Raw genomic sequence first — 25,537 nt, 5'->3', positions numbered from 1 at the left:
TTTACATTTAAATCATGCATTCAAAAATGACAATTCTATTAAAACAGTACCTAGCACAAAACCTTGCCCATGGGTACTTAAAAATGTTTGTTGCATTGAAATAGCTATCTGCTAGGTACCATTTTTAGAAAAAATTTTTCGGTTTTTTTTTTTGTTGTTGCTTTGAATATGTCTGGCAAGGGTTAGTAGAGATCTTAGAAAGGAAACACCTGCTTGGAAAGGAAATGGTACAGTGCTAATTTAGGTATGAAAGAATACATTCCGTACTTATGGAGAACTAGTTACATGTAGGGCTTTGTAGACTTCTGTTATTCAGTATGATTTATATCCTAGTTCGATTCATCCTTTTAGCATTTTCCTTTGAGTAAAAATTAATTAGAATTAAGATTTTAGTCATGAAAAACAATGAACAGATAAAAACAAGTAACCTGAACTATGAAAAAGAAAACAAGAAGAGAAGCTGAGAAGTAGGGGAATGATCATAAGGGAGAAAATTAGTTGTTATCTTTTAGGATGTCTCTGAAATTCCGCAGATGGAAAAACTTAAGTAAGAACTGAGATCAATGCAAGCTAAGTAGTTTCGGCATTGCAGAAGGGTAGAATGTGATAGAGTCCGTTTATTCTTCAGATAAGAAAGTTTTAAAGGATGCATTCTGAAAATTTTGTTTGGGGGTCCAAAACACGGATGGGAGGAAATGTGGTATAGTGGAGAAAGAGTTGGCCTCAGAACTAGGAAGACCTGAGTTCAAGTTTTGCCTTTGATATTTACTCAGTATATGATCTTAGACAAGTCTCCTCAATGCTTTAGACAATTCTCTAGGACTCTAAGTTGCATAAGAGTTTCTGTACCAAGGAGTTCCCTATACCAGTGAAATCAGATGCCCAGTCACTATCCCTATCCTTATGCATGTTGGCTTGTTGTTGTTTGTCTTTTGTTTTTAAAAACCTATGACATCAGGGGTGATGATGTCTTGCCTTGGGCATGAATTAGATTTAAGTTACTAGCAATATATGTGAGAGCTGCAGAAAGTGCTGATGGGGAGGTTAGTCTTAGACTTTTTGCTTTTACCATTCATCAACTCCAATGGCTTTTTCTTAGCTCATTCTTTTTTACAATGTTGACTGACCATTCTTTCTTCATTTTTTTCTTTTAATTTTAAAATTATGAACTCAATAGATATCAACAAGCATGATCATGAAAATGTTTTTCTTCTGAATTTAACAGACTCTTCCAAAATGAGCATATTTCCATATACAAAGTAGAATGTAAAAAAGAGGATTATATTTGAAATCATTAATTTCTATGTACTACTATTTGCTTTTTAAAAAGTATAATATGTATAGGTAGTATATGTATAACCATCTGTAAGATTTTGTGTGGATTGTTTAAATGTATAGATGTGGGGGCAGCTAGGTGGCGCAGTGGATAAGCATGGGCCCTAGATTCAGGAGGACCTGAGTTCAAATCCGACCTCAGACACTTGACACTAACTAGCTGTGTGACCCTGGGCAAGTCACTTAACCCTCATTGCCCAGCCCCCCCCCCCAAAAAAAATAAATGTATAGATGTGCTCTTGGGTGGCATGATAGATATGATCTGAGGTCTGGCCCAACTTTGCAGAGAGGAGGAAAACCAGGGGCTATTTGTGTCACTAACACACTAGCTGGGAGGGATGGTAGGCAGTACCGAGCCAAAGCTGGGAGTTCTGCTTTTCCTCTCTCCAAGAGTGATAGTAACCTAGAATTATATCTATCTGCCCTCCTCTCCAAATACTGGTAAAGGATGCTAGGTCCAGAACAAAACTGCTTCGCTGATTACTCTTTTTTTTTTTTTTTGTCTTTTTGCAGGGCAATGGGGGTTAAGTGACTTGCCCAGGGTCACACAGCTAGTAAGTATCAAGTGTCTGAGGCCAGATTTGAACTCAGGTACTCCCGAATCCAGGGCCAGTGCTTTATCTACTGCGCCACCTAGCTGCCCCCTCTGATTACTCTTAAGTGGATGATAGCCTTTAGCTTATGCTCACCAGCTTAGTCCCTTCACACCCAAAGCATTTTACACAAGTAAAGACACAAGTATCAAATGGGTGAGTAAACCCATTTATTCAAGCAAAATAGTCAACAGAAATCAAGGAAATTAGATAGATTAGAATATACCATATGAATAAACTTTTTAACCAGGACCAATATAAGATCTCAGCTCAAACCAGAGGAGAGAGTAAGTACATTGTTCAGAGAGGGTCCATTTTCAGCGGTCTCTAGAATTTCAAGCAAATCCAGATATAACGAGGCTGGCTCCCCATGTGTATCTGCCATTCCAAAGTCTTTTTCTTTCTCCTTCCTACTGTTCTCTGTCCACATGTCCCTCAGAAGAAACTCTGGAACCTACACAAGTGCCTTACAAGGTGCACTGCTACAGTTAGCATTCTCTCTGCTAATTAGAAGTCATGTCTCCTTCCGCATACACAGCAGGACATAAAATGACCCATGTTTAGTTAGAAACAGGGTTGTGAAAGCAGGTAATAAATTCAACTAGTTACCAATTCAACTAGTTACTTTCAAAATTAGCCTATTTGGCTATGCTTCCATCTAAACTTCTTTCTTTACACCTCTCTGTATCCTTTCGTATAGTCTAATCTGTACAACTTCTTTGATTTCTGTTTGCTATTTTGCTTGGTTGGTGTTCTTTTCTCATTTTGTTTTCTTCTCTTTATCTCTCTCCTTTTCTTTTTTCTTCCTTTCTCACTTTTCTTTCTTCCCTTCCTTCTTTTTTTCCTTTCCCTTTTCTTTTCTCATCACCACTGCTACCCTCTTGTTTTCTGGCACTGGGCTTTTGTCATGGCCCCCTCTCCTATTGCCCATATACTTTCTTTCTTTTTTGGGGGGGGGGGCAATGAGGGTTAAGTGACTCGCCCAGGGTCACACAGCTAGTAAGTGTCAAGTGTCTGAGGCTGGATTTGAACTCAGGTACTCCTGAATCCAGGGCCGGTGCTTTAACCACTGCGCCATCTAGCTGCCCCCTCTTTTGATTTCTTGATCAATTATTTGCTGTGCTTCATTTTTGTTTTTGCTGGAGTAGGTGTGGGGCTGGGCTGCCTACCTCTGTTCTCACAGCCATGATCATTTCCAAAGGCAAAGAAAATAAAAAGAGAATTGTATATGAAATCATGTCTCTCAATTATATATAGCTTTTTAAAAGCATATAATACATTTATTTGTTTTGTCTTTTTTTGTTTTTTGTTTTGTGGGGCAATGAGGGTTAAGTGACTTGCTCAGGGTCACACAGCTAGTAAGTGTCAAGTATCTGAGGCTGGATTTAAACTCAAGGTTCTCCTGAATCCAAGGCCAGTGCTTTATCCACCGCGCCACCTAGCTGCCCCTAAAAGTACATAATAAATTTAAAACAGAAACCCCGATGCTGTCCTGTTTGTCTCTTTCTGAACTTCCTTCTCTTGTTTATTTTGTAAAATTTAAAAACCTGTGTATTTGTCTCGTCCTTCACATGCAATCTTTACTATTGCAATGTCTTTCATATTCATCTCCTTTATTCTATTCCCACCCCCACCTCAGCAGTTCAGGTCAAAATGATGTCTAGTAAAAAAAAAAAAAAAGATGTCTAGTTTGGATTATTGCATGAACATGTTAACTGATTTGCCCATTTTCCAGCCATTTCCACATATCAAATACCATAGAATCTCAGAACTGGAAGGATCTTCAGAAGTCATTTAGTTCAATTTGTACCCAAGTGAGAATCCCCTCTATAACCTAATTGAACCCCCCCACACACACACACACACAAACCCAGTCATCTAGGGTGACTTTTGTCACTCCTTTGATCAAAAATCTTCAGTGACTTCCAGTTACTTAGTGAATGAAATCCAAACTATTTGGTCTTACATTCAAGGTCCTCTATAATTTGGGCCCAGGCTACCCTTCTGTCCCACTACTTCTCGAAAACCCCTAAGCACTAGTCAAACTAGACTACTTATTCTTGGAACATCCCCCATAGTGAAGTGCCCAGATATAAAATCTCTGGGCTTCCCAGCTCTTCCAGTTCATATCACACTCTTCCTTTGGAGTCCATTTTCAACATTATTTTCTTCACAAAGTTTTCTTTCTTTTTTTTTTTTGAGATCTTTTTTTTTCCTTAAAATTAAAAAAAAATGGGGCAGCTAGGTGGCGCAGTGGATAGAGCACTGGCCTTGGATTCAGGAGAACCTGAGTTCAAATCCAGCCTCAGACACTTAATACTTACTAGCTGTGTGACCCTGGGCAAGTCACTTAACCCCAATTGCCTCAACAAAATTTTTAAAAAAATAAAAAAAAATATTTTAAACTTAAATACAAAAAGAGAGGGGAAAAAAGAACATTTCCATGCATACAGTAGAACATGGAGGATTCAATTTAATACTATGAATTTCCATTTCAGACTGTTTATTTTTTTGAAAAACTATATAGGGCAGCTAGGTGGCGCAGTGGATAGAGCACGGGCCCTGGAGTGAGGAGTACCTGAATTTAAATTCGGCCTCAGACACTTAACACTTACTAGCTGTGTGACCCTGGGCAAGTCACTTAACCCCAATTGCCTCACTAAAAAAAAAAGAAAAGAAAAGAAAACAAAGAAAAAGAAAAAAAAATACTACACATTGTTTCCAAAGCTACCCTGCTTTTCTGTGCTTCCTTCAAAATTGTCTTTTGTTCTCTGCTGGGCACTTTTAATTTTTTTCCCTTCCTTCCCTACCCTACCCTAGAGAAGGCTACAATTAAACACAAACACACACATACACACACAGGTGTGTGTGTGTATATGTATGTATGTATATATATGTATGCATATACATTTATATTTATGTTTATTTATATACACATAAACATATACACACCTATATATACATATACATATGTACAACCACACTATACATAATTCTATTTATCTGTTCTTTTTCTGGAGATAGATAGCATCTCTGTTCATAGATCTTTTATAATTGGTTTGAGTATTTATGATACTCAAGATGAATTAGTCATTCAAAATTGTTGTTAGTACCATTATTTCTGTTACTATGTACATCGTCCTCTTGGTACTACTCATTTCCCTTTTCATTATTTCATGAAAGTCTTTCTAAGTTTTTCTAAAATCAATCAGCACATTATTTCTCATAGCACAGTAGTATTCCATCCCGATCATATACAACTTGTTTATCCATCCCCTAATTAAAGGGCATATGATCATTTTAGCTAACCTGATAAATGTAAGGTGATATCTCAAAGTTGTCTTAATTTGTATTTCTCTAATCAATAATGATTTAGAACATTTTTTCATATGACTATATATAATTTAGATTTCTTCATCAAAAAACTGTCTGTTTATATCTTTTGAGTCTATTAAGCTATGGCTGCTGGGATTCATTTTATAGTATCTAGTATATGGTACCTCTGACCTGTTTTATAATGTGTATTAGGATATGTTTGGTTCTTAGAATTTTATAACTGCAAGTGCTATCTTTACTCTGAAAGTACACATGAATTGACATTGCTTGCTAGAGAATACATACAAACATTTATATGTAGCTATATAAAAAAAAAACCTGTGGCCTTTTCTTCCCTTGCTGGGATCTTTGAGGTACCTGAGTGGTACAGTAGCTAGAGAGCTGATTTAGAATCAGAAACACCTGAATTACAATCATGAGTCACACATTAGTTGCATGACCCTGGACAAATGACTTAATCTCTCTCAGCCTTAGTTTTTTTTTTTATCTGTAAAAGAGAGATAATACTAGTACCTGTCTCACAGGGTTGTGGCTGGATCAAATGAGAGAATATTGGAAAGTGCTTTGCAAACCTTAAAAGCACTATATCAATGCTTCTCCTGGTCCTCGTCCTCTTCCTTCTTCCTCTACCCCCACACCTACTGTGTTGGCTTTCAAACAGAAAAGCAATAAGCACTTATGAGAAAGGATCTTTGTTATCTCATTTGAGAGAACCACCCAAGGTAATGACCCTTGGCACAGGTCAGGCAATTGAAAAACAACACAGTGGAAATAATCAAGCCTGTGCTAATTGATTACTACGACGTATATGTACTATTTATTGTTTCTCCTTCCTTTTCCTTTTGCCTCTAAAACCGGCTAAGAAAGTCTGTTCCTATCTGCCAAATTATTATGTCATAGGTAAGTGTACCCCTGGGCCCAAACAGCCTCATAAGACCAGGGATCATAGATAATTTTCTTCATATCACCCTTGTTAGTGGATCTTGAATAAATGGGGAGTAGGGGAAGGAAAAGGGGGAGAATAGGTGGGAATTCAAATATTCCTCATCCCTCTCAACCAGTTACAATGCTTAAAGATACCAAAATGTAGGTATAAAAGCAAAATTAACAGATAATGCTTTACTGTACCAATTACATGCCTAGATACCCTGAAAACTGATGGAATTTACCAGATAGATAAATAAAATATTAATTAAGCATTTTCTATGTGTCAGACACTAGTTCTAAGTTCTGGGGATACGATTACAAGCAAGCACAACAATCTCTGCCCTCAAGAATTATACACTCTAATGGGGAAGACAATACATACAGGGAGCTGGAAGTGTGGGGCATGGTGAACAGACGTCGACGAAGTGTCATGGAAACCTGGTTCTGAACAAGCCAAGGTGAAAGCTCACCTATCAGAGCTCATTGTCTTAATGGTGGAGACCAAGGTTGCTGGGGGTGGAGGGGAAAGGAGACCCTGCAGGGTATATGGGGTTGTTGTCGTTTGTCCTTCCTTCTCAAAGAGGACCATGATGTCAGGGTGATGTCATGGCTTCCACTGAATTGGATTTAAGTGAGGAAGGGCTGTGCAAGGTCTCCAACCTCACTCTCTTCTCCAGAGCCATCTGGATCCAGTGGCAAGATATATATCAGGACAACTGGAGATGGCCTGGGATGTTTGTTGTTGGTTGTTTTTTGGGTATTTCTGCAAGGCAATGGGGGTTAAGTGACTTGCCCGGGGTCACACAGCTAGTATGTGTTGAATGTATGAGGCCAGATTTGAACTCAGGTACTCCTGAATCCAGGGCCGGTGCTTTATCCACTGTGCCACCTAGCTGCCCCTGGCCTGGGATGTTTTAAGACAATTGGGGTTAATCGACCTGCCCAGGGTCACACAACTAGTAAGTCTCTGAGGTAAAATTTGAACTGAGGTCTTCCTGACTCCAAGGCCAGTGCTTTATCCACTGTGCCACCTAGCTGCCTCTGGGGTAATTAGGGAGAGGGAAATAAGGATGATGGTCAAAATGTAGGCAACATGGCAAGATGTTTGGAAGTGGTCTAGAGGGAGGCCTGATGTGGAAAAGCTCACCTATCAGAGCAGGGAAACTCATGCCTAGAATTCAATATTATGATAGGTGAAGGTGATGGTTGAATTATAGAAAGCCATTTTAGGAGCAATTCTAACATGACCCATTTTGGAAGCAGATTGGCAACATCTCCTTCCCACCCCCACCACTACCACAGCTAATCCTAAAGCCATCATCAATTTTTCAGAATATCCTTTTTAAAAATTTTAAATTATATTTTTTTCAATAGGCAAAAATACATCTTCTGTCCTTTCCATTTCTCCCTCCCCTACACTGAGAACAAAAGAAAAATAAAAACCCTGTTGTAAACATGTATAGTCAAATAAAACAATTTTCTGCATTGTCCATGTCTAAATATATGTATGTGTATATATGTGTGTATTTGTATGTATATGTCTCATTTCATATTCCAAGTCCTTTGCCTTTCTATCAGGAGCTGGGTAGCATGTTTCATCATTAGTCCTCTGGAACTGCAACATTAACACTGATCAGAATTCCTAATTTTTTTCAAAGTTATTTGTTTTGATCACATTGTTGTCATGATGTAAGTTGTTCTCTTGGTTTTGTTTGCTTAATTATGCTACAGTTGGGGCAGCTAGGTGGCGCAGTGGATAGAACACTGGCCCTGGATTCAGTAGGACCTGAGTTCAAATTCGGCCTCAGACATTTAATACTTACTAGCTGTGTGACCCTGGGCAAGTCACTTAACCCTGATTGCCTCGCAAAATAAATAAATAAAAATTAATTAATTATGCTACAGTTGATACAAATCTTTCTAGGTTTCTCTAAAACCATCCCCTTCATCATTTCTTATAGCACAATACATTTGTATACTATAACTTGTTCCACCATTGCCCAATTTAAGGGCACTCCTTCATTTTCCCATTCTTTGCCATCTCAAAAAACAAACAACTTAGAAATATATTGTACATCCTTAGTTTGTTTTGCTTAGGACTAATCCCTCTCTTAATATACCCTCCCTACCCTTCTCTCCTTTTCCTCCTATTCCACATTAAGTAAAATGTGCTTTTGTATAGAATATCCTTTAATAAGTATAATTTAGACACATAATTCTGGTGTGGGGGTTTTCTCTTCTCTCAAGCAGAAATTGATGTACCATATCTAGACTTATTTGGAAAGGCCTTTCTGGCAAAAGTGGGAATTAAAATGATTGAGAGAAACAGATTTAAGTCTCCTAATTTTAAAACTCCTAAACTTCACACAAGGAGTAGTCTTGTATATGGAATGGGTAAGTTGAGTGGGAGTCCCCAGGAGTTATATAAGCTTGGAGTATAGAAATTTCTAGAAAAGGGCATAGAGTATTAGCTAGGAAAAGGGGGGCATATCTAGTGTTCTGAACAGAAACAGTATGTCACAAGTAAGACACGGGTTTCAGTCCCAAAGAACTGGAGCATCATGGACCTCCTTATCACAATTTCCATTTCCTCCAGAATTTCTAGGTTTTATATGGGGAAGAAAAAAAAAAAAAGGACCAATTCCACCCTAAGTTTCTTCGCTGTGCCTTCCAAATTTCCTGAAATTTTATACCTCTCTAGAAACAAATAGTTAAGAGAATATTTGGCAAACAAGTCTATGTTTTTGAAAATAACTCACTAGTGAAAATTCAATTTTTGATTCAATAATACCTTGAGTTCCAAATCAATAAAAGTGATCTACAAATCCTCTAAAATAGAATCATTTATTACTTCATATATAGTAAGTTTTTTTAAATTATAACAAAATATAACAACTCTATGGAAATCCCCAACCCCTCTTCTCACTAAATTGAAGGATAGTCTAAAGGACAAAATAGATTACATAAAACAAGTAAACCTAGTCCTTATCTCTTGGACATTTCTACTGTATTCAGTCAGTAAACATTTATTAAGCATCTACAATATGCCAGGCACTGTGCTAAATACTGGGGATACAAATACAAAAAAGACAGTCCTTGACTGCAAGGATTTTATACCCTAATGGGAGAAGACACAGAAGGAATATGAAAAGGGTGTAGAGAAAGGGGAGGTAAGGTACCCCATGTGGGAGGCATGATGTTGAGAAATCCAAAGGAGTGCAGCAGCCAAGGAATGAAGTGTAAGGGGCTAAAATTCTAGCTAGTCTGTCTAAAATATCTAATGAGTGGTCGCCAATAAATTATAAGCTTTAGCAAGAGTTAGACTTTTAAGCATTTATTAAGGAGAATAAGAATTTGGTGAAGAGAGAAAGGCCTAGATTCATCTATCTATCAAAGGGAGAGTGCATCTTTAGCCCTGCTCTCCACCAGTCCTCACAACAGAGAGCAAGAGAGTACCAGCCTCACCCCCTCTTCCTCCCACAAGCAAATGTCACTTCCTGATGCCAAAGAAAAGCCACAGCCACATGGCTTGCCCTCAGGCGCCTTCTCCTCATGGCGGAGCTTTCCTACAGTAAGTCTCCAGCAGGTGGCATCATTCCAATTGTTACAGAAGAAATGGCTGGCCTTCAAGAGAGGTTCTGGGAAGAGCCCTTCCCTAAGGTCTTTCAATCCAAGGAGTTATGTGGGGTGTGAGTACCACAGCTAATTCAATCTTGCAGTATTCTCTTCTCTTGATCTTAAATAAAATCAATAAAAAACCCAAGGAGTGGATTTTTAAAAAAATGAATCTATAGACAGTCAAATGAAAGCATCATTTAAAAAAAGATGCAAACAAAAATATCTTGGTAAAAAGTATATAAATGCTAATAAACAACTTTAGAGAATTATAACATATATTACCATGTCTGATGTAAATAGAAAACCATCCTCAGAATGGGAAAAACAAGTTCAACTCCTGCTTAAACACGTAGCTAGGCTAGGTGGATGGAGCACTGGCCCTGGAGTCAGGGGGATCTAAGTTAAAATTTGACCTCAGACACTTACTAGCTATGTGACTCTGGCAAGTCACTTACCTCCACCCCAATTGCCATGAACAAACAAACAAAAACAAAACAAAAACCCACAATCATTCAGTGCTCCAGGGAACACTTTGTAACACTCTAAGTTGTAGAAGAGATGTAGATTTTCACAGAACATCCCCCTCTCTCCCACATCAGTGAAAGTACAGGTCTAGACATGCAAATGAAGCAAAAAAAACCCCCATCAAAAACCAAAAAACAACGCTATTTCCTCATATATAAAGTTGAGGGGATTGGATTAGATGACCTCTAAGGTCCTTTCTAGTTCTAGTTATCTAGGACCAACACACAAGCTTTAAAATATTTCTAAAAAGTTGCCAAAGTACAATCTAAAATTATTGAAATACTATCTGAAAATGAGCAAGGGCTGCCCTTGGACAGGGCTGCTATCCACACTCATTCTTTGGAAGGGACAAATGACTGACTTTATAAGAAAGGCACTAGATTTAGATCTAGCCATTTATTGACTTTGGCTTTTTGATCAATTGGACAGAGGAATTATTGGTTTACTTTTGGGATAATATGGGAAACATTTAAATCAGCACCAATGTTAGCTCTAGTATTTACATAGAACTTTAGGGTTTGAAAAGTCTTACATATGGTATCTCATCAAATTTGTTTTTGAATATATTTGCACATCTCTTCCTACCTGTCCTGCAGTTTAAATCTCTTAGATTTAAACTTTAGATTTAGACTGATTTTTAAATATTCTAATGCTGTAAACTCAGATGGCTGTAGGTCTGTATCAATAATAGTTTAACAGTTAAAATAGGTTAAACTGTTAAATAATTTAAACAGTTAAAAAACAAAAAAAAAACAAAAGAAAAAAAAATTTGCCAGACCTCATTAGTAATCTTCATTAGCACCTCTTTGTCTTTGTACATTATTGCTATTCTAACCAGAAATGCCTTCTCTACTTCAATACAATTTAAATTAATCCAACAAGTAATAAATAAATACCTACTATGTGTCAGGCACTGTGTAATTCCTATCTGTCCTTCATGGCTGAGCCTTAGTCCTTCATCCGTGAAGCCTTCTTACACCACTCAGTCCCAAAGTGATTTATCATTTGATTTATCAACTTGTAGCCCTTATGGTTTTAAATCAGCATTTCAGATACAGAAAAAAACAACAACACAACAACACTCTGGTGGCATTATGTCCTCTGGCTTCATTTTAGAAATATTGTAGGTGTGAGCCTGGTTAACTTTCTAATGAACAACTTATTACTTTGGGGTATTTATTAAATCATTATATGACTCATTTTTAACTCTTTATGCTACTTCTCTCCAACTATATTACAAGCATGATGGCAGGAACTAATCTTATACTTTTTTGGGGGGCAGGGTAGTGAGGGTTAAATGACTTGCCCAAGGTCACACAGCTAGTAAGTGTCAAGTGTCTGAAGCTGGATTTGAACTCAGGTCCTTTTGAATCTGGGGCTTCTGCTGTATCCACTGTGCCACCTAGCTGCCCCTAATCTTTTTTTTTTTTTTGGTGAGGCAATTGGGGTTAAGTGACTTGCCCAGGATCACATAACTAGTAAGTATCAAGTGTCTGAGGCCAGATTTGCATTCAGATCCTCCTGACTCCAGGGCCCACTGGCCACCCAGCTGCTCCTAATCTTACACTTAAAAAAAAAATCTTCCACAACTGATATGATGCTTCACACACAGTAGGTGTTCAATTGATATTAATTTGATATATAGTGTATATAGGAAAAAAATGTTATTGAATGTCTATACTTGACAGTTCTTCTACATGCCCAGCCCTAGTTGTTTCCATATAGACTGTATATTGAATCTAGAAGAAGAAAAAATGTCAGGCCAATTCCTGTGAGATACTTGTTTGATTTAAACCTTTAAAATGTCTGAAAAAGCAGGTATTTCTGGATAACATTTGAAATGGGAAGCCTGATGCCATAATTTTTTTGTGTATCTTTATTAAGAACCAGAAGAAGTGAATAAAGCACTGGCCTTGGATTCAGGAGTACCAGAGTTCAAATCCGGCCTCAGACACTTGACACTTACTAGCTATGTGACCCTGGGCAAGTCACTTAACCCCAATTGCCTCACAAAAACAAAAACAAACAAACAAACAAAAAGAACCAGAAGAGACCTTACAGATCATTTGGTCCAATTTGATCATTTTACAGATGAAGAAACTAAGGTCTAGAGAGATGAAGGAAGATCTTATTATCTAAGAACACACAGTTTATTTAGTGGTAGACTTGGGCCTAAGAAACCATGTCTTAGGATCATGGATTTAAAGTCAGAGACAATCTTTGAAGCCACTGAGTTCAGCCCCTTCTTTTACAAATGAGGAAAGGGGGGGGAGGCAGCTAGGTGGTGCATTGGATAAAGTACTGGCCGGATTCGGGAGGACCTGAGTTCAAATTTGGCCTCAGGCACTTGACACTTATTAGCTGTGTGACCCTGGGCAAGTCACTTAACCCTCATTGCCCCACAAAACCAAAAAAACAGAATCAGAGAGCAACCTTGCTGATAGTCATACAACTAGTGTCAAAGTACAATTTGAACCCAGGTTTCCCTGACTCCAGGTCTAGTAGGCTCTCCACTAGGCCAAGCTCATTCATCAGATTTTAATTATTCAATAGCTGTTCTCAGATTTTTTTCCCCCTCAGTGAACACATTATATTACTTGTGTAATGGGTTTAGGGCCAAATATTCATTGTGTTCACATCTAAAGAGTTTCCATAGTAAAAGGCAGTTCGATTCAATACCACCAGAGCATCTTATCTCCCTCTCTAAATGCAACCTAAGTGCTGGGGGCAAGGTGAAAGGGAGAAGAGTGATAGCTATAGACTGAGGAACCATTTTATAGTCATGTTCCTCTTTGGTGATGGAGAAGAAAATCATGGGGTCTTCAACAGTAGTGTAATGGGAAGATGGGGCCCTCTTTAGTATAAGCCCACTCCCTAGACTAGTGAATCACAGAAAGGGGAAGGCACTTCAGAGACCAATTAAGTCTGGCTTCTACCTGAAAAAGAATCCTCTCCATAACAATCCCACATAAGTGATCACTGAGCCCCTAATTGAAGGCCTTTAGAGAAAGACACCCACAGCCTTTGGATGCAGTCCATGCCACTTTTGGTTAGCTATAATTGTTAGTCTTGCCTCTAACATCCTCTAAATTTGTCTTTAGTTTTCCTGGCTTCTTTCAAGATACATCTCAAATCAGAACTATTTAGGTGGCACAGTGAATAGAGGCAAAAGAGTGAATAGAGACCTGGAATCAGGAAGACCAGAGTTGAAATTTGGCTCCAGATACTTCCTAGCTGTGTGACCCTGGGGAAGTCACTTAACCTTTGCCTCAGTTTCCCCATGTATAAAATAGGGATTATAATAGCACTTCCCAGGGTTGCTGTAAGGATCAAATTAGATTCTGTAAAGTGCTTTGTAAACCTGAAAATGCTATATAGATCCTAGCTATTATTACCAGCTATTAAACCCCATGCTTCTGAAGGAAGTTTTTCCGGATTCCAAAGCTGTTAACACTTCCCCCTTTCAGTTTAACTTCACCTATTCTGAACCTAATTATTTATATGGTGTCACCTCTCCCTTATTAGATTGTATGCTTCTTGAGGGCAGGAACTTTCTTTTGGCTTTTATATCGCCAGCTCTTAGCACAGTGACTATCACATAAGTACCTTTTTGTTTTGTTGTAAGACTAGGTTAGGGGCAGCTAGCTGACCCAGTGGATAGATACTGGCCCTAGAGTCTAAGAAGTAAGGGGAAATAAAATTCAATAGCAGGGAAGTCCATTAGGCGTGGCTACTACTTCAGCCACATCCCAAGACAGAGATAACTCCAGAAGTCAGGACCACTACTCCTAAACAATAATCCCCCTGACTCTCCAGAATCTTTCCCCACCCCACCCCCAAAAGGAACTTTCTGTTGTCAGGTGGGTCACCCCATCTATCCTCTGTAAAAGCTTTGGCCTTCTGTCCTGGGAGGAGTATGTTTCTAAGCCATCTCCAACCCATGAGGGTTTATTTCTTGCTTTCTCCAGCACCAAATAGAAGACCATTTTAATTCTAATTGGACTGTGTGCCAGAGTGTAATTTTTTACAGAGGAATACCTAAGGACCACCCCCCCCTTGTGGGATGGAAATTTGGGGTCAAATTGATTATGAGTCATCCCAAAAGAATTACAAGACTCAGTGACTCAGTTTCCCAAGTTTTATTGCAATATTGTGGGTTACCACAGGGAGAGAACCAGAATATTGGAAAGGTATCTCTCAAATAAGGAAAGGAAAGACAGTTATATTTATAGTATGAATAAATTGATTATCAGTCTCATTATAATAATTCTACCTTGGGGTGGTACAGGAGAGGGCCTGTCCTCATTATAATATTCTCCACCTAGGGGTGTTACAAGGGAGGGTTTATCCTAATTTGGAGTTCCTGGGGGTCCTAAGCCAACCCCCGAGGCGGGTACCTTCTTCACTGGAGGTATGTTTTTGGGGTTTATGCATCATAAGGTGAATCTGGGGACAAATTTGGCCTTTTCTGCGCATGTCTCTTTCTGATTCCCATGGCTAGTTTCAAAATATAATCATTTTTCATTAGAATTTCTATAGGTTGTCTTTTCCTTTATTGTTATTTTGACCTGACTCGTTCCGGTCCATTATGGATGTTGATCACTATGGGTATGAGAACCTAACATAAGTTATCCATTAACTTTGATCTGACTCCCTTTTAGAGCTAAGAAGTGTATTAGAGCTTGGGTCTTAGGTTTTTCTATTAACCCTTTTTTTCCTCCTACATCACCCCCACACCTATTTCCCCCATAACAAGATGTATAAAAAGAACATAAATGACTACAACAATGAAAAAAGAAAGAACAGCAAAATGAAACTGAACTTAATGTAATTATAATTAGATGAGAACAGAAAAGAGAAAATATATCTTCCTTTCACTGAAAGATGGGAGACTGTATAGAATACTGCATATGATCGTATTAGACACTTTCCATGGGTGTTAGGTGGTTTTGTTAAACTGGTTTTTGTTTTGTTTTTTAAATTCCTTACAAGGGAAGACTTGCTAGGAGGGAGAAAAGGTATTTTTGTGAAATAATGTGGTGTAAAAGGCATTACTAGTTAACAATAATAACCATTTATATAGTGCTTACTAATGTGTCAGCACTATGCTGTTTTACAAATATTATCTCATTTGATCCTTACAACCCTGAGAAAGTTGCCATCATCATGCCTGTTTTATTGTTGTTCAGTTAATGTCTGACTCTTCGTGACTCCATTTAGTATTTTCTTGGCAAAAATACTAGAGTGGTTTGCTATTTCCTTCACTACCTCATTTTATAGATGAGTTAACTGATGTTCAGTGACATGCCCAGGATCACACAGCTAGTATTTTAATTCATCAAGATGAGAGCCTTCCTGACACTAGGCCCAGAGGTCTATTCATCTAGATGTCCATTATACTACCTAAGTTTTTTTTTTTCTTTTTTTCGGGGCAATGAGGGTTAAGTGACTTGCCCAGGGTCACACAGCTAGTTAGTTTCAAGTGTCTGAGGTCAAATTTGAACTCATATCCTTCTGAATCCAAAACCGGTGCTTTATCCACTTCACCACCTAGCTGCCCCCACTACCCTTCTAATTTCAAGAAGTCATTAACTTTTTTTTTTGATTGATAGCTTGTATTTGTCTATCACCTACATTTCTCAGGTAGTCCCCCTTCCAGAGTGCAATCCTCCACGATAAAGAATTTTTAGACAGAGGAAGAAAAAAAGGAATTCTGGAAAACTAACCACCAGCACAGCACAAATCTGATGTTATATGGCAGTACTCTACACAGCCAGTCTCCCATTTCTGCAAAGATGTGGGGTGTCCCAGCACTTAGCACAGTGCCTGGTATATAGTAGGTGCTTAATAAATGTTTATTGATCTATTTTTCACCTCCCTTCAAGCTAGGTCATATTTCTTAGCATTCAGTTGCCACTGATTGTTCTTTGTGTTGGTTCTTTCAATTTACATAGTGATTGCCATTTAATCTCTCTGGCTTCAGTTTCCTCATCTATGAAATAAAAAGTGTTGGCTTCCATTAAGGGTTCTTGATCTGGTTTCAGGGGCAGAAGAAAAGTCATCTTTATTTCAATAAATTGGTTTCCTTTGTAATTCCAAGTATTTTATTTTATGCATATAAAACCATCATTCACCAGAGTGCCCAAATTTCACAGCCACACCTCTACCCACCCACCCAAAAAAGCTAAAGACTTGACCATCTCTAAATTCTAAGTCTACGATCCTGTGCCTCACTTCAGCTCTTTAGAATTACTATATACCTTGGACAAATCATTTCCCCTTCTCCGGACCTCAGTGTAAAATAAGGGGTGGGTGGTGGGTTAGACTCTTACGAGAATTAATCTTGGAGTTCCCTCCCTCTGGCCTGGAACGAGGGCGGGGAAGCGGCCCTTGAGGCGCGCGTGACGGCGCCTGGACCACGGCCCGCCACGAAGTGACTGCCACGTCAGGACAACTTCACAAACCGTGCGCGGGCCTGGGGGCGCGACACCTGGCCCCGCGCTGGGGGCGACGCGGGCGGGTGGGCGCGGCGGCGGCGGCGGGAGGAAGGAAGGCCTGGCCGCGGCCCCTCCCCCGGCTCTCCAGCCCAGCGACGGCCCCCGCGGGCCCGGCCTCCAGCCCGGGGCGGGGCGGGGTGGGGAGGGGAGTCAGGGCGGGACACTAGCCGGGCGGGCCCGGCGGAGGCACCAAGGCGGAGCCCGAGTTGGAGGCGACGGCGGAGGCGGCGGCGGCGGAGAAGGAGGAGGCGGGGGAGGAGGAAGAGAAGGAGGAGGAGGAGGAGGAGGAGGGGTAGGAGGCGGCAGTGCGGTAGGAGGCGGAAAAGTAGGCAGAAAAGTAGGCGGAGGCGGAGGCGGCGGTGGGGCGGGGCGGAGGGCGGAGCGTAGCGAGGGAGGCGGAGCCAGAGTCACTGCCGCCGCCGCCGCCGCCGCCGCTGCGTGTCCCTGGCGCTCGCTCGGGCCGCCGGGGGCGGGGACTGGGGGACGCGGCTTCCCCGGCTCAGGAAGTCCCAGGGGCCGGAGCCGGGGCTACCAGCCGGACGCGGAGCCGAGGAGCAGGAGGAGGCGGCGGAGCCGGAGCGGGGCGGCAAAGCCACCATGGAGACCCGCTACAACCTCAAGAGCCCAGGTAGGGACGGGAGTGCCCCCTCCCCCATCTCCCAGCTCGCATGCGCGGACGGACAGACCGACGGACCGGCAGCGGTGGGGAGGCCTTGGGCCGCCGCCCCGCCACCTGTCACGGCCCGAGGGCCCCCTCCCCTACTGGAGTCCGATATCCGCCCTGGGCCGGCAAGGCCGCCCAGAGTGAGCCGGAGCCTGGGGAGCCGCCTGCTGGTCCGCTGGCCGGCCCAGCCTGAGCTCATGGAAAGAGGGCCCAGCCCCGGCTCGGGTTTCTACCCGCGCCCTGCCCCCATTTCTGACCTCGGCCTCACCCTACTTTGCTCCCCCCTTTTTGCCTCCCCCCTCATTCTTCCCAAACGGACAGCACCGTAGACGCAGCCAGAGACTGTGGGATGTCCCGCCGGGCGTCCGCCCCGTCTCCTCAGGCTGCTACCTCCGACTGGACACTTCCTGGGCAACTTCTCTGACCCGCCTTTTCGGACGGGATCGGGGGTGGTGGTGGTGGTGGTGGTGTGTGAATATACTTGAAGACGGGGCGTCTGTAGGGAAATGGGGGAGAGAGAAAGAAGAGGGGTCTGTGGAGGTGTTTGTATAGCAGCCCCTCGCCTCTCCTACCCTCCCTCCTCTGCGTCTTCTGAACCTCAGATGCCGGGAGGTGAGAAGGAGAGCGCCTTGAGAACCACGAAGTCGGAGGACCTGGGTTCAAATTTGGGCCTCTGTGACCTTGGGTAACTCCTTTAATCTCTCTGGACCTCAGTTTCCTCCGCAGTAAAATAAGGACATTTCACTAGGCGACCCCAAAGGTCACTTCCATCCCTAAAGCTGTGATCCTATAAAAGTATGGGTCTTGTAGCACTGTATGACCTTGGAAACTCACTTATACTTTGTGAGTTTCAGTTTCCTCATCTGTAAAACGAGGGAGTTGCTCTAGATCAAGGATTCATAACCTGGAGTTGGATAGATTTCGTGGGGGGAGCGGGGGTGTCTTATGAACTTGGATAGGGCAACACATTGAGTCTATATTTTCACAAACTTTTAACATTTCCATCAGTTATTTAAAAGGAGTCCATGACACAGAAAAGATTAAGAACTCCTGTTTTTAGAGTCTTTTTAACTCTAAATATTCATTTGGACTTGAATCCACCGAAGTTTTGCAACCAGAAAGCTTTTTTTACTCATAGCACTTTTTAGTAGATTATTATTGGGTACTTGCCTTACAAGCCTTACAAAAAAGTGAGTGGTATGAATACACACATACACATATATGTGTGTTTAAACTAGATCAATCCTTAGGTTCCATTTAACTCTAAAACCTTAGCGGTTATCTCTATCTTGCTGCTTCATACATATGTACATTTTATGGATTCTGTGTATCTAAATCTGACTACCTGCCCAACTACCCTTGGAGTGAAGAATAATTGGGTTTCCTGTCTTGCCTTGAAGACTGGCTGTGTGATCCTATAGGAGTCACCTAATCTCAAATACTGTAAGTTGCAGAGCAGGTTCCTATTTGCAGTGGTAAAGGGAATTTCCTCATCTGGAGTTCCCTATCCTCAGGAAACTACAGCTCCAGACTGTCTCCTGACCCCCAAACATATACATCCCTACCCAATGTTTGGGGTTGGGGGGAAGTGGAAGATAGCCTGGACCAGTAATTTCATGGGGGTAAGGGAATTTTGGATGAGGAAACATTCTCCACTGATAAGAGTCAATGAACAAGCACTTATTAAGTGCCTGCTATGCTAAGCACTGGGAATACAAAGCCAAGATAAACAATGGAGTTTACTTTTTATCTCTGTAGCTCAAGCTAATTAGTTTCACATATAGTGCTTTGAAGTTTTCAAAGTATTTTATATACATTATCTCATTTAATCTTCACATTTACTCTGTTAGGTAGGTGCAGAATTATCCCCATTTTATAGATGAGGACACCGAGGTTCAAAGAGGTTGAGGTGATCTCAGTCTTGAACCCAAGTCTTCCAGACTCTTAAGGCAGGCTTTCTAATATCTCTCAGTATAAATACCTTTTAACAGATGAAGGAGGACAGGCTCAGATAAATGAAATCATTTACTCAAGGTCACATAGCTAGTTAGTACCTGATCTGAAACAGGAACCCAGGACTCTGAACTGCCAAGTGCAGAATTTTTCCACTGCGTGGTACCTCCTATGTAACTATATAGATGTTTATATATGCTGCCTTCATCAGGGGAGAGGGAATTCAAAGCAGCAACCCTGATGCCCCTACTCCAGTCCTTTATACAAATCCTTCTTGGTCGTATATACAGTAGAACACTGATGAAAAAGAAGGTTAATGCTTGTGAAAGAGCTTTGCCTTAATAAACATCTATTGATTTACTAGCTACTGGGCCATTTATTCCACCAGTGCATTGGCAAAATTTGTGAAATGGGGAAAAAAAGGTTTAAATTTAACTTACTTTTAGGAAATAATTAATGGTTTAACCAGCCGTTATTCATTCCCTTCTCCATCCTCACCCCACCCTTTTTTCCCAGTTGGTGCTAGGAAAACCAGTAATCTTTATTCTGGGAACTTGGGTAAAGTAGTGCCATATCTGATTTATTTTTCTTTTTTCCTGAATATGCAGAACATTTTTAAAAAGCCATTGTACATTAGATTGAATAGAACTTGAACTTGAAGTTCTTTGGTGAAATTTAGATGAGGTTTAGATGGGATAATTAAATACAACATATGTAGTGGAAGGAAGATTACTATTTTACACCTGAGGTGGGTAGTTCATCTTGTCAGTTGCAAAGACAGGAGATTTTAATTTTATTTATTTACTTTGGTACATTTACCAGAAGGTCAGGGTACTGGATTGAATCATAGGATCATGAAACTCAAGAGGGGCTTAGACCTCATTTTGTTCAGCCCTCTCATTTTACAGGTGAAGAGCTGAGGTCTAAAGAATTTGTGACTTATCCAAGGTCTCCTAGAAAAGTAAATAGTTAGGATTTGAACCTCCTAATAAAGTCAGTGCTCTTTCTGCTATGTCTGGCTGCCTGTGAATTATTCCATTCAACGTCCTAATTATTAATTACGGCAAGGCTTTGTATTAGAAACAAACAGTCTTTACCTTCAGGGAGCTTACAATACTCATATAAAGAGCTATGGGTATATTCAGTTTCTTCTCTTGGTTTCTGGAGAAATGGAAAACATTTCTTGCAAAATACTGAAACACTATTAGTCTTTAGCTTTGATTACTCCTGGTTCTCAGTTCTAGAGTACAAGGACAATAGGTAAACTGTGGCCTGCTACACTAATATGTAAAGAGTTACTGTATTTTGGGGGGGGGGGGGGTGGCAGGGCAATGAGGGTTAAGTGACTTGCCCAAGGTCACACAGCTAGTGTCAAGTGTCTGAGGCTAGATTTGAACTTGGGTCCTCCTGAATCCAGGGCCAGTGCTTTATCCACTTCGGCACCTAGCTGCCTCCTGTATTTTTTTTCCTGGGGCAAGGGGGGTTAAGTGACTTGCCCAGGGTCACACAGCTAGTAAGTGTCAAGTGTCTGAGGTCGGATTTGAACTCAGGTACTCCTGAATCCAGGGCCGGTGCTTTATCCACTGTGCCACCTAGCTGCCCCCTCCTGTATTTTTTTTTTTAATAAAAAGTATTGTGATTATTACTTGAAGAAAATATTTTCTAATCTTTTTTTTTTCTTGTGGGGCAATGAGGGTTAAGTGACTTGCCCAGGGTTACACAGCTAGTGTTAAGTGTCTGAGGTCAGATTTGAACTCAGGTCCTCCTGAATCCAAGGTTGATGCTTTATCCACTGTGCCACCTAGCTGCACCCCTATTTTCTAATCTTTTATGAGCCACCTCAAATTAATATTTAATCTATTGCACCCTTTCCCACTTAAGTAATTAATTAAGGTCCTTCCACAGTTTACATAAGACTCTTACATGACAGTAACTTCTTCTAGGTTGTTTTGAGGGTTTTTTAGTAGCACATTTTATTACTCAGTTATTGTACCTAGAGTTTATACTTGATCATTGAGCCCTATTTTCAGAACACACATTCTTACTATCATGCTGAATAAGTAAACTTCTTTCATTTTTTTAATTGCAAAGTTCAAGGCCACCAGTTCTGGTATGTATATGTATATATATATATATATATATGGATAAATCTATGAATTTTATAAAAGTAATAAACAGCCTATAATGTGCTAATTTTTCTAATCTTTATTAATGTTTATACATTTTAATCAAGACAAAACTCCAGGAAGTAAATCTGTACTTTTCTGTTGGGTCAAGGTTGTTTTTTCCCAAGATTTTTTTTTTTTTAAATAGAAAGATGGGTAATTAGTACTAGGCACCCATGGTTTAATAGAGTTCGAAGACCTGGGTTTGGGTGAGAATGGACATTTTATGCTGCAGGATCATGGGCAAGTCACTTTGCTTCTTTTTCTTAGTTTCACTCTTCTTATCTGTAAAATGAGGGGAAAAACAGTTGAAATACCTATCTTAACTGGCCAAAAAGAGACTTTGGTGAACTCTTTAAAAATATTAAAGGACTATATGTTGTTATATACTAATCATCAAACTTGTCATTCATCAAAAAAATTCTCTACTCTGATGTATTTATACTTGTATATTTTGCCATTTGCCCCAAATTATTAGCCCTTGACAAGGCTGGAAAGAATTATTTTATATGTGCTAGGATTCTGATTCTATCCCACAACTTTGCCTCTAACAGCAAGCACAACTTGTAAGCTGTCTCCCTCAGTGCTTAGAACAGTTACCTGAAGTGAGAACATTTCTTGAATTGAACCTCTGTTCTTAAACCTTAGATTTAAAAAATTCTCACCAAAAATATCAGATTATTTTCTTCAGGTAGAACTTTACAAGATGAATTGTAATTCATCTTATTTCTAGCTTCACTTGTTTTCTAGATATTATTTTTTGTAATACATTAGCATTTGTCAGTAGACTTGCAGCTCTTATATGTATGCATTTTTCTGCCAGACTTAAGTCCAAATCCAAATACTGTCTCATCTGAAGTTTCTCTTAATGTTTTGTTTCTTCTTTGAGCTCACTAATGAAAACGTTAAATCAGGTTAGACTTTTACTGACCTGTTCATTTTAGTTATTTTTGTGTTCCTCTTGCTGATGATCCAGGAAGAAAAGAGCACTTTAAGCACCAGCCTTTTGATTAAAGAAATAACCCATTTGGACTAACAGGCCATGTGAAATTTATATGACTTTTCATATCTGAGGAAAAGTTCACATAAAAGAATGAAACATTCTCAATCCTTTTTAATATCTCCATAAAATGTGTTTAAAAATTGAAATTTAAAAATCATGTTAATTGTAATTGAAAAAATAATAAAATCTCAAAGGAAATAATAGCCTACAAAGTTACATTTTCATAAAACAATTTTTTTTTACTGTGGCCCTTCCCAATCTCATTTTCCCAAGTTTTATTGCTTTAAAAAAATCTGTCTGTCTCTCTATCAGTCTGTCTTCATAGTCTGTGAATGGTAGTTTTGTAATTTTACTCTCCTCGTTCTGTATTTCTATTCTTAAGTATATGGAAAAGGAAACTTAGGGTAAAATGTTCTTGCCCTAGGGTGTTTTTTTTTTTTTTTTTTGCGGGGCAATGGGGGTTAAGTGACTTTGCCCAGGGTCACACAGCTAGTAAGTGTCAAGTGTCTGAGGCCGGATTTGAACTCAGGTACTCCTGAATCCAGGGCTGGTGCTCTAACCACTGCTCCACCTAGCTGCCCCTGTTTTGTTTTTTTTTATTTTAACTTTTGGGAAAATCTTTAACTTTTGAATTAAGACCCTTGTAAGAATAGAAACGTTTTGTTTGCATTTTGCCTTCAGTCTGAGAACTGCGAATAATTTAACAATTTTGAATATACTACTCAAATGTTCTCCCTGTCTGGTGACATCCCCAGTTCTTGAAATCAATTAATTCTGTAAACTGCCATCACTCCCTGACTAGTGAAATCAAATTGAAGAAAATTGAATGACAAAGTGATTGCTGGAATTTCTCTTTAGACTTTTATTTTGTTTGAAGAATGTAATTTATAACATCTTGCATATGAAGTACCTTTTGCCAAACTCAGAAACTAAGAAGCAGCATAAAAAACATGACTAGCATTTTATAACATTCATACTATTATTTTTTTTTACCATATGACTTATGTTTTCACCAGACTTTTAACTTTTTAAATGACTGTTTTACAGTCAGCCTTTTTGGATGCAAACTGGAAGTAGTCATAAGATTATAGATTTAGAACTGGAAGAAACTTTTAGGGGTCATATAGTCCAATCTACTCTTTTTTTTATAATTTAATTTTTTTTTTAGTGAGGCAATTGGGGTTAAGTGACTTGCCCAGGCTCACATAGCTAGTGAGTGTTAAGTGTCTGAGACCGGATTTGAACTCAGGTACTCCTGACTCCAGGGCTGGTGCTCTATCCACTGCACCACCCAGCTGCCCCCCAATCTACTCATTTTACAGATAAGATCATTGAAGCACAGAAAGGGTAAGTGACTTGCCATGGCTTACATAGGTGGCAACTGGCAGAGCCAGATTCTCTCAAAACCTAGAATTCTTTTCATTGCACCATAGAGTTAACAAGAGTGATAAAAACAATTATCATTTATATAGTGCTTTCTGTGTGCCAGGCAGTATCCTATGTGCTTTACAGTTATCTCATTTGGTCCTCACAATAACCCTCGGAAATAGGTACTATTACGATCTCCATTTTATAGATGAGGAAACTGAGGTAAACAGTGGTTAATTGACTTGCTCAGGGTCACAGCTAGTGTCTGAGGCTAGATTTGAACTCAAGTCTTCCTGACTCCAGGCCAGTGCTCTGTCCATTGTGCTACCTAGCTGCCCTTAATTTTTTTTTTTTTGGCTTCATATGTGTTTTATTGTTTCTATCAAGAGCCTGAGGTAGATTCTAAGAAAGACCACGGAGAGCAGTGGTCTTTTTTTTTTTAATAAAAGTATTTTATTATTTTCCAGTTACATGTAAGGGTAGTTTTCAATAGGATTTTTAGTTCCAAATTTTTCTAACCCTCCCCCCCCCCATTCCCCCTTTGAAAGCAATCTGATATAGGTATTACGTGTACAATCACATTAAACATATTTCTGCATTAGTTATCTTGTGAAAGAAGAATCAGAGCACAAGGGAAAAAACTCAAAAAAGAAAGGAAAAAACATCCCAGAAGTAGAAACAGTATGGTTCAATCTCCATTCAGAATCCACAGTTCTTTTTTCTGGATGTGGAGAACATTTTCTATCATGAGTTCTTTGAAATTATTTTGGATTATTGCACTGCTGAGAAGAGCCAAGTCTATCAGAATTGATCATCACACAGTGTTGCTGTTACTGTGTACAATGTTCTTCTGGTTCTGCTCCTCTCAATCAGCATCAGTTCATGTAAGTCCTTCCAGATTTCTCTGAAATCCTGCTTGTCGTAGTATTCCATTACATTCATATACCACAATTTGTTTAGCCATTCCCCAATTGGTGAACATTCCCTCTGTTTCCAATTCTTTGCCACCACAAAAAGAGCTGCTATAAATATTTTTGTACATGTGGGTTCTTTTCCCTTTTTTATGATCTCTTTGGGATACAGACCTAGTAGTGGTATTACTGGGTCCAAGGGTATACACAGCCCCATAGCCCTTTGGGCATAGTTCCAAATAGCTCTCCAGAATGGTTGAATCAGTTCACGACTCCACGAACAATGTTCCAATTTTTCCATAACTTCTCCAACATTTATTATTTTCCTTTTTTGTCTTATTAGCCAATCTGATAGATGTGAGGTAGCACCACAGAGTTGTTTTAATTTGCATTTCTCTAATCAATAGTGATTTAGAGAATTTTTTCATATACCGCCCTTAATTTGTAAGGTTGAAGAATCAACATTCCTAGCTTGATATCTAAGACCTACAGGTACTTTTTTCTTTTGGTTTCCTGAACTTAAACTGTGATGCTTCCTCTCATTTCTGTGATTCTGACTTTGACTTTCTGACCTGATATCCTCTGTTCCTAATCTGTTTATTTCTGTTTTGACCTAGATTTTTATATTTCTGACTCCAGCCT

At 39.8% G+C, this 25,537-nt stretch overlaps 1 protein-coding gene across 1 annotated transcript in view; it reads left to right on the top strand.

The window, feature by feature from the left end:
* The first annotated feature begins 17,262 nt into the window (after positions 1–17,262).
* UBE2J1 (ubiquitin conjugating enzyme E2 J1) overlaps positions 17,263–25,537 on the top strand; it is a 39,838-nt gene continuing 31,563 nt past the window's right edge. Inside the window, 1 exon segment of the mRNA XM_044002923.1 lies at positions 17,263–17,459. Within this exon segment, the coding sequence (XP_043858858.1) occupies positions 17,429–17,459 (31 nt within the window). The 5' untranslated portion in view covers positions 17,263–17,428.

This window comes from Dromiciops gliroides, chromosome 4 (assembly GCF_019393635.1).
Source record: "Dromiciops gliroides isolate mDroGli1 chromosome 4, mDroGli1.pri, whole genome shotgun sequence".
Lineage (NCBI taxonomy): Eukaryota > Metazoa > Chordata > Mammalia > Microbiotheria > Microbiotheriidae > Dromiciops > Dromiciops gliroides.
The sequence above is the reverse complement of the archived record's forward strand: the minus strand, read 5'-3'. Positions and strand labels throughout refer to the sequence as shown.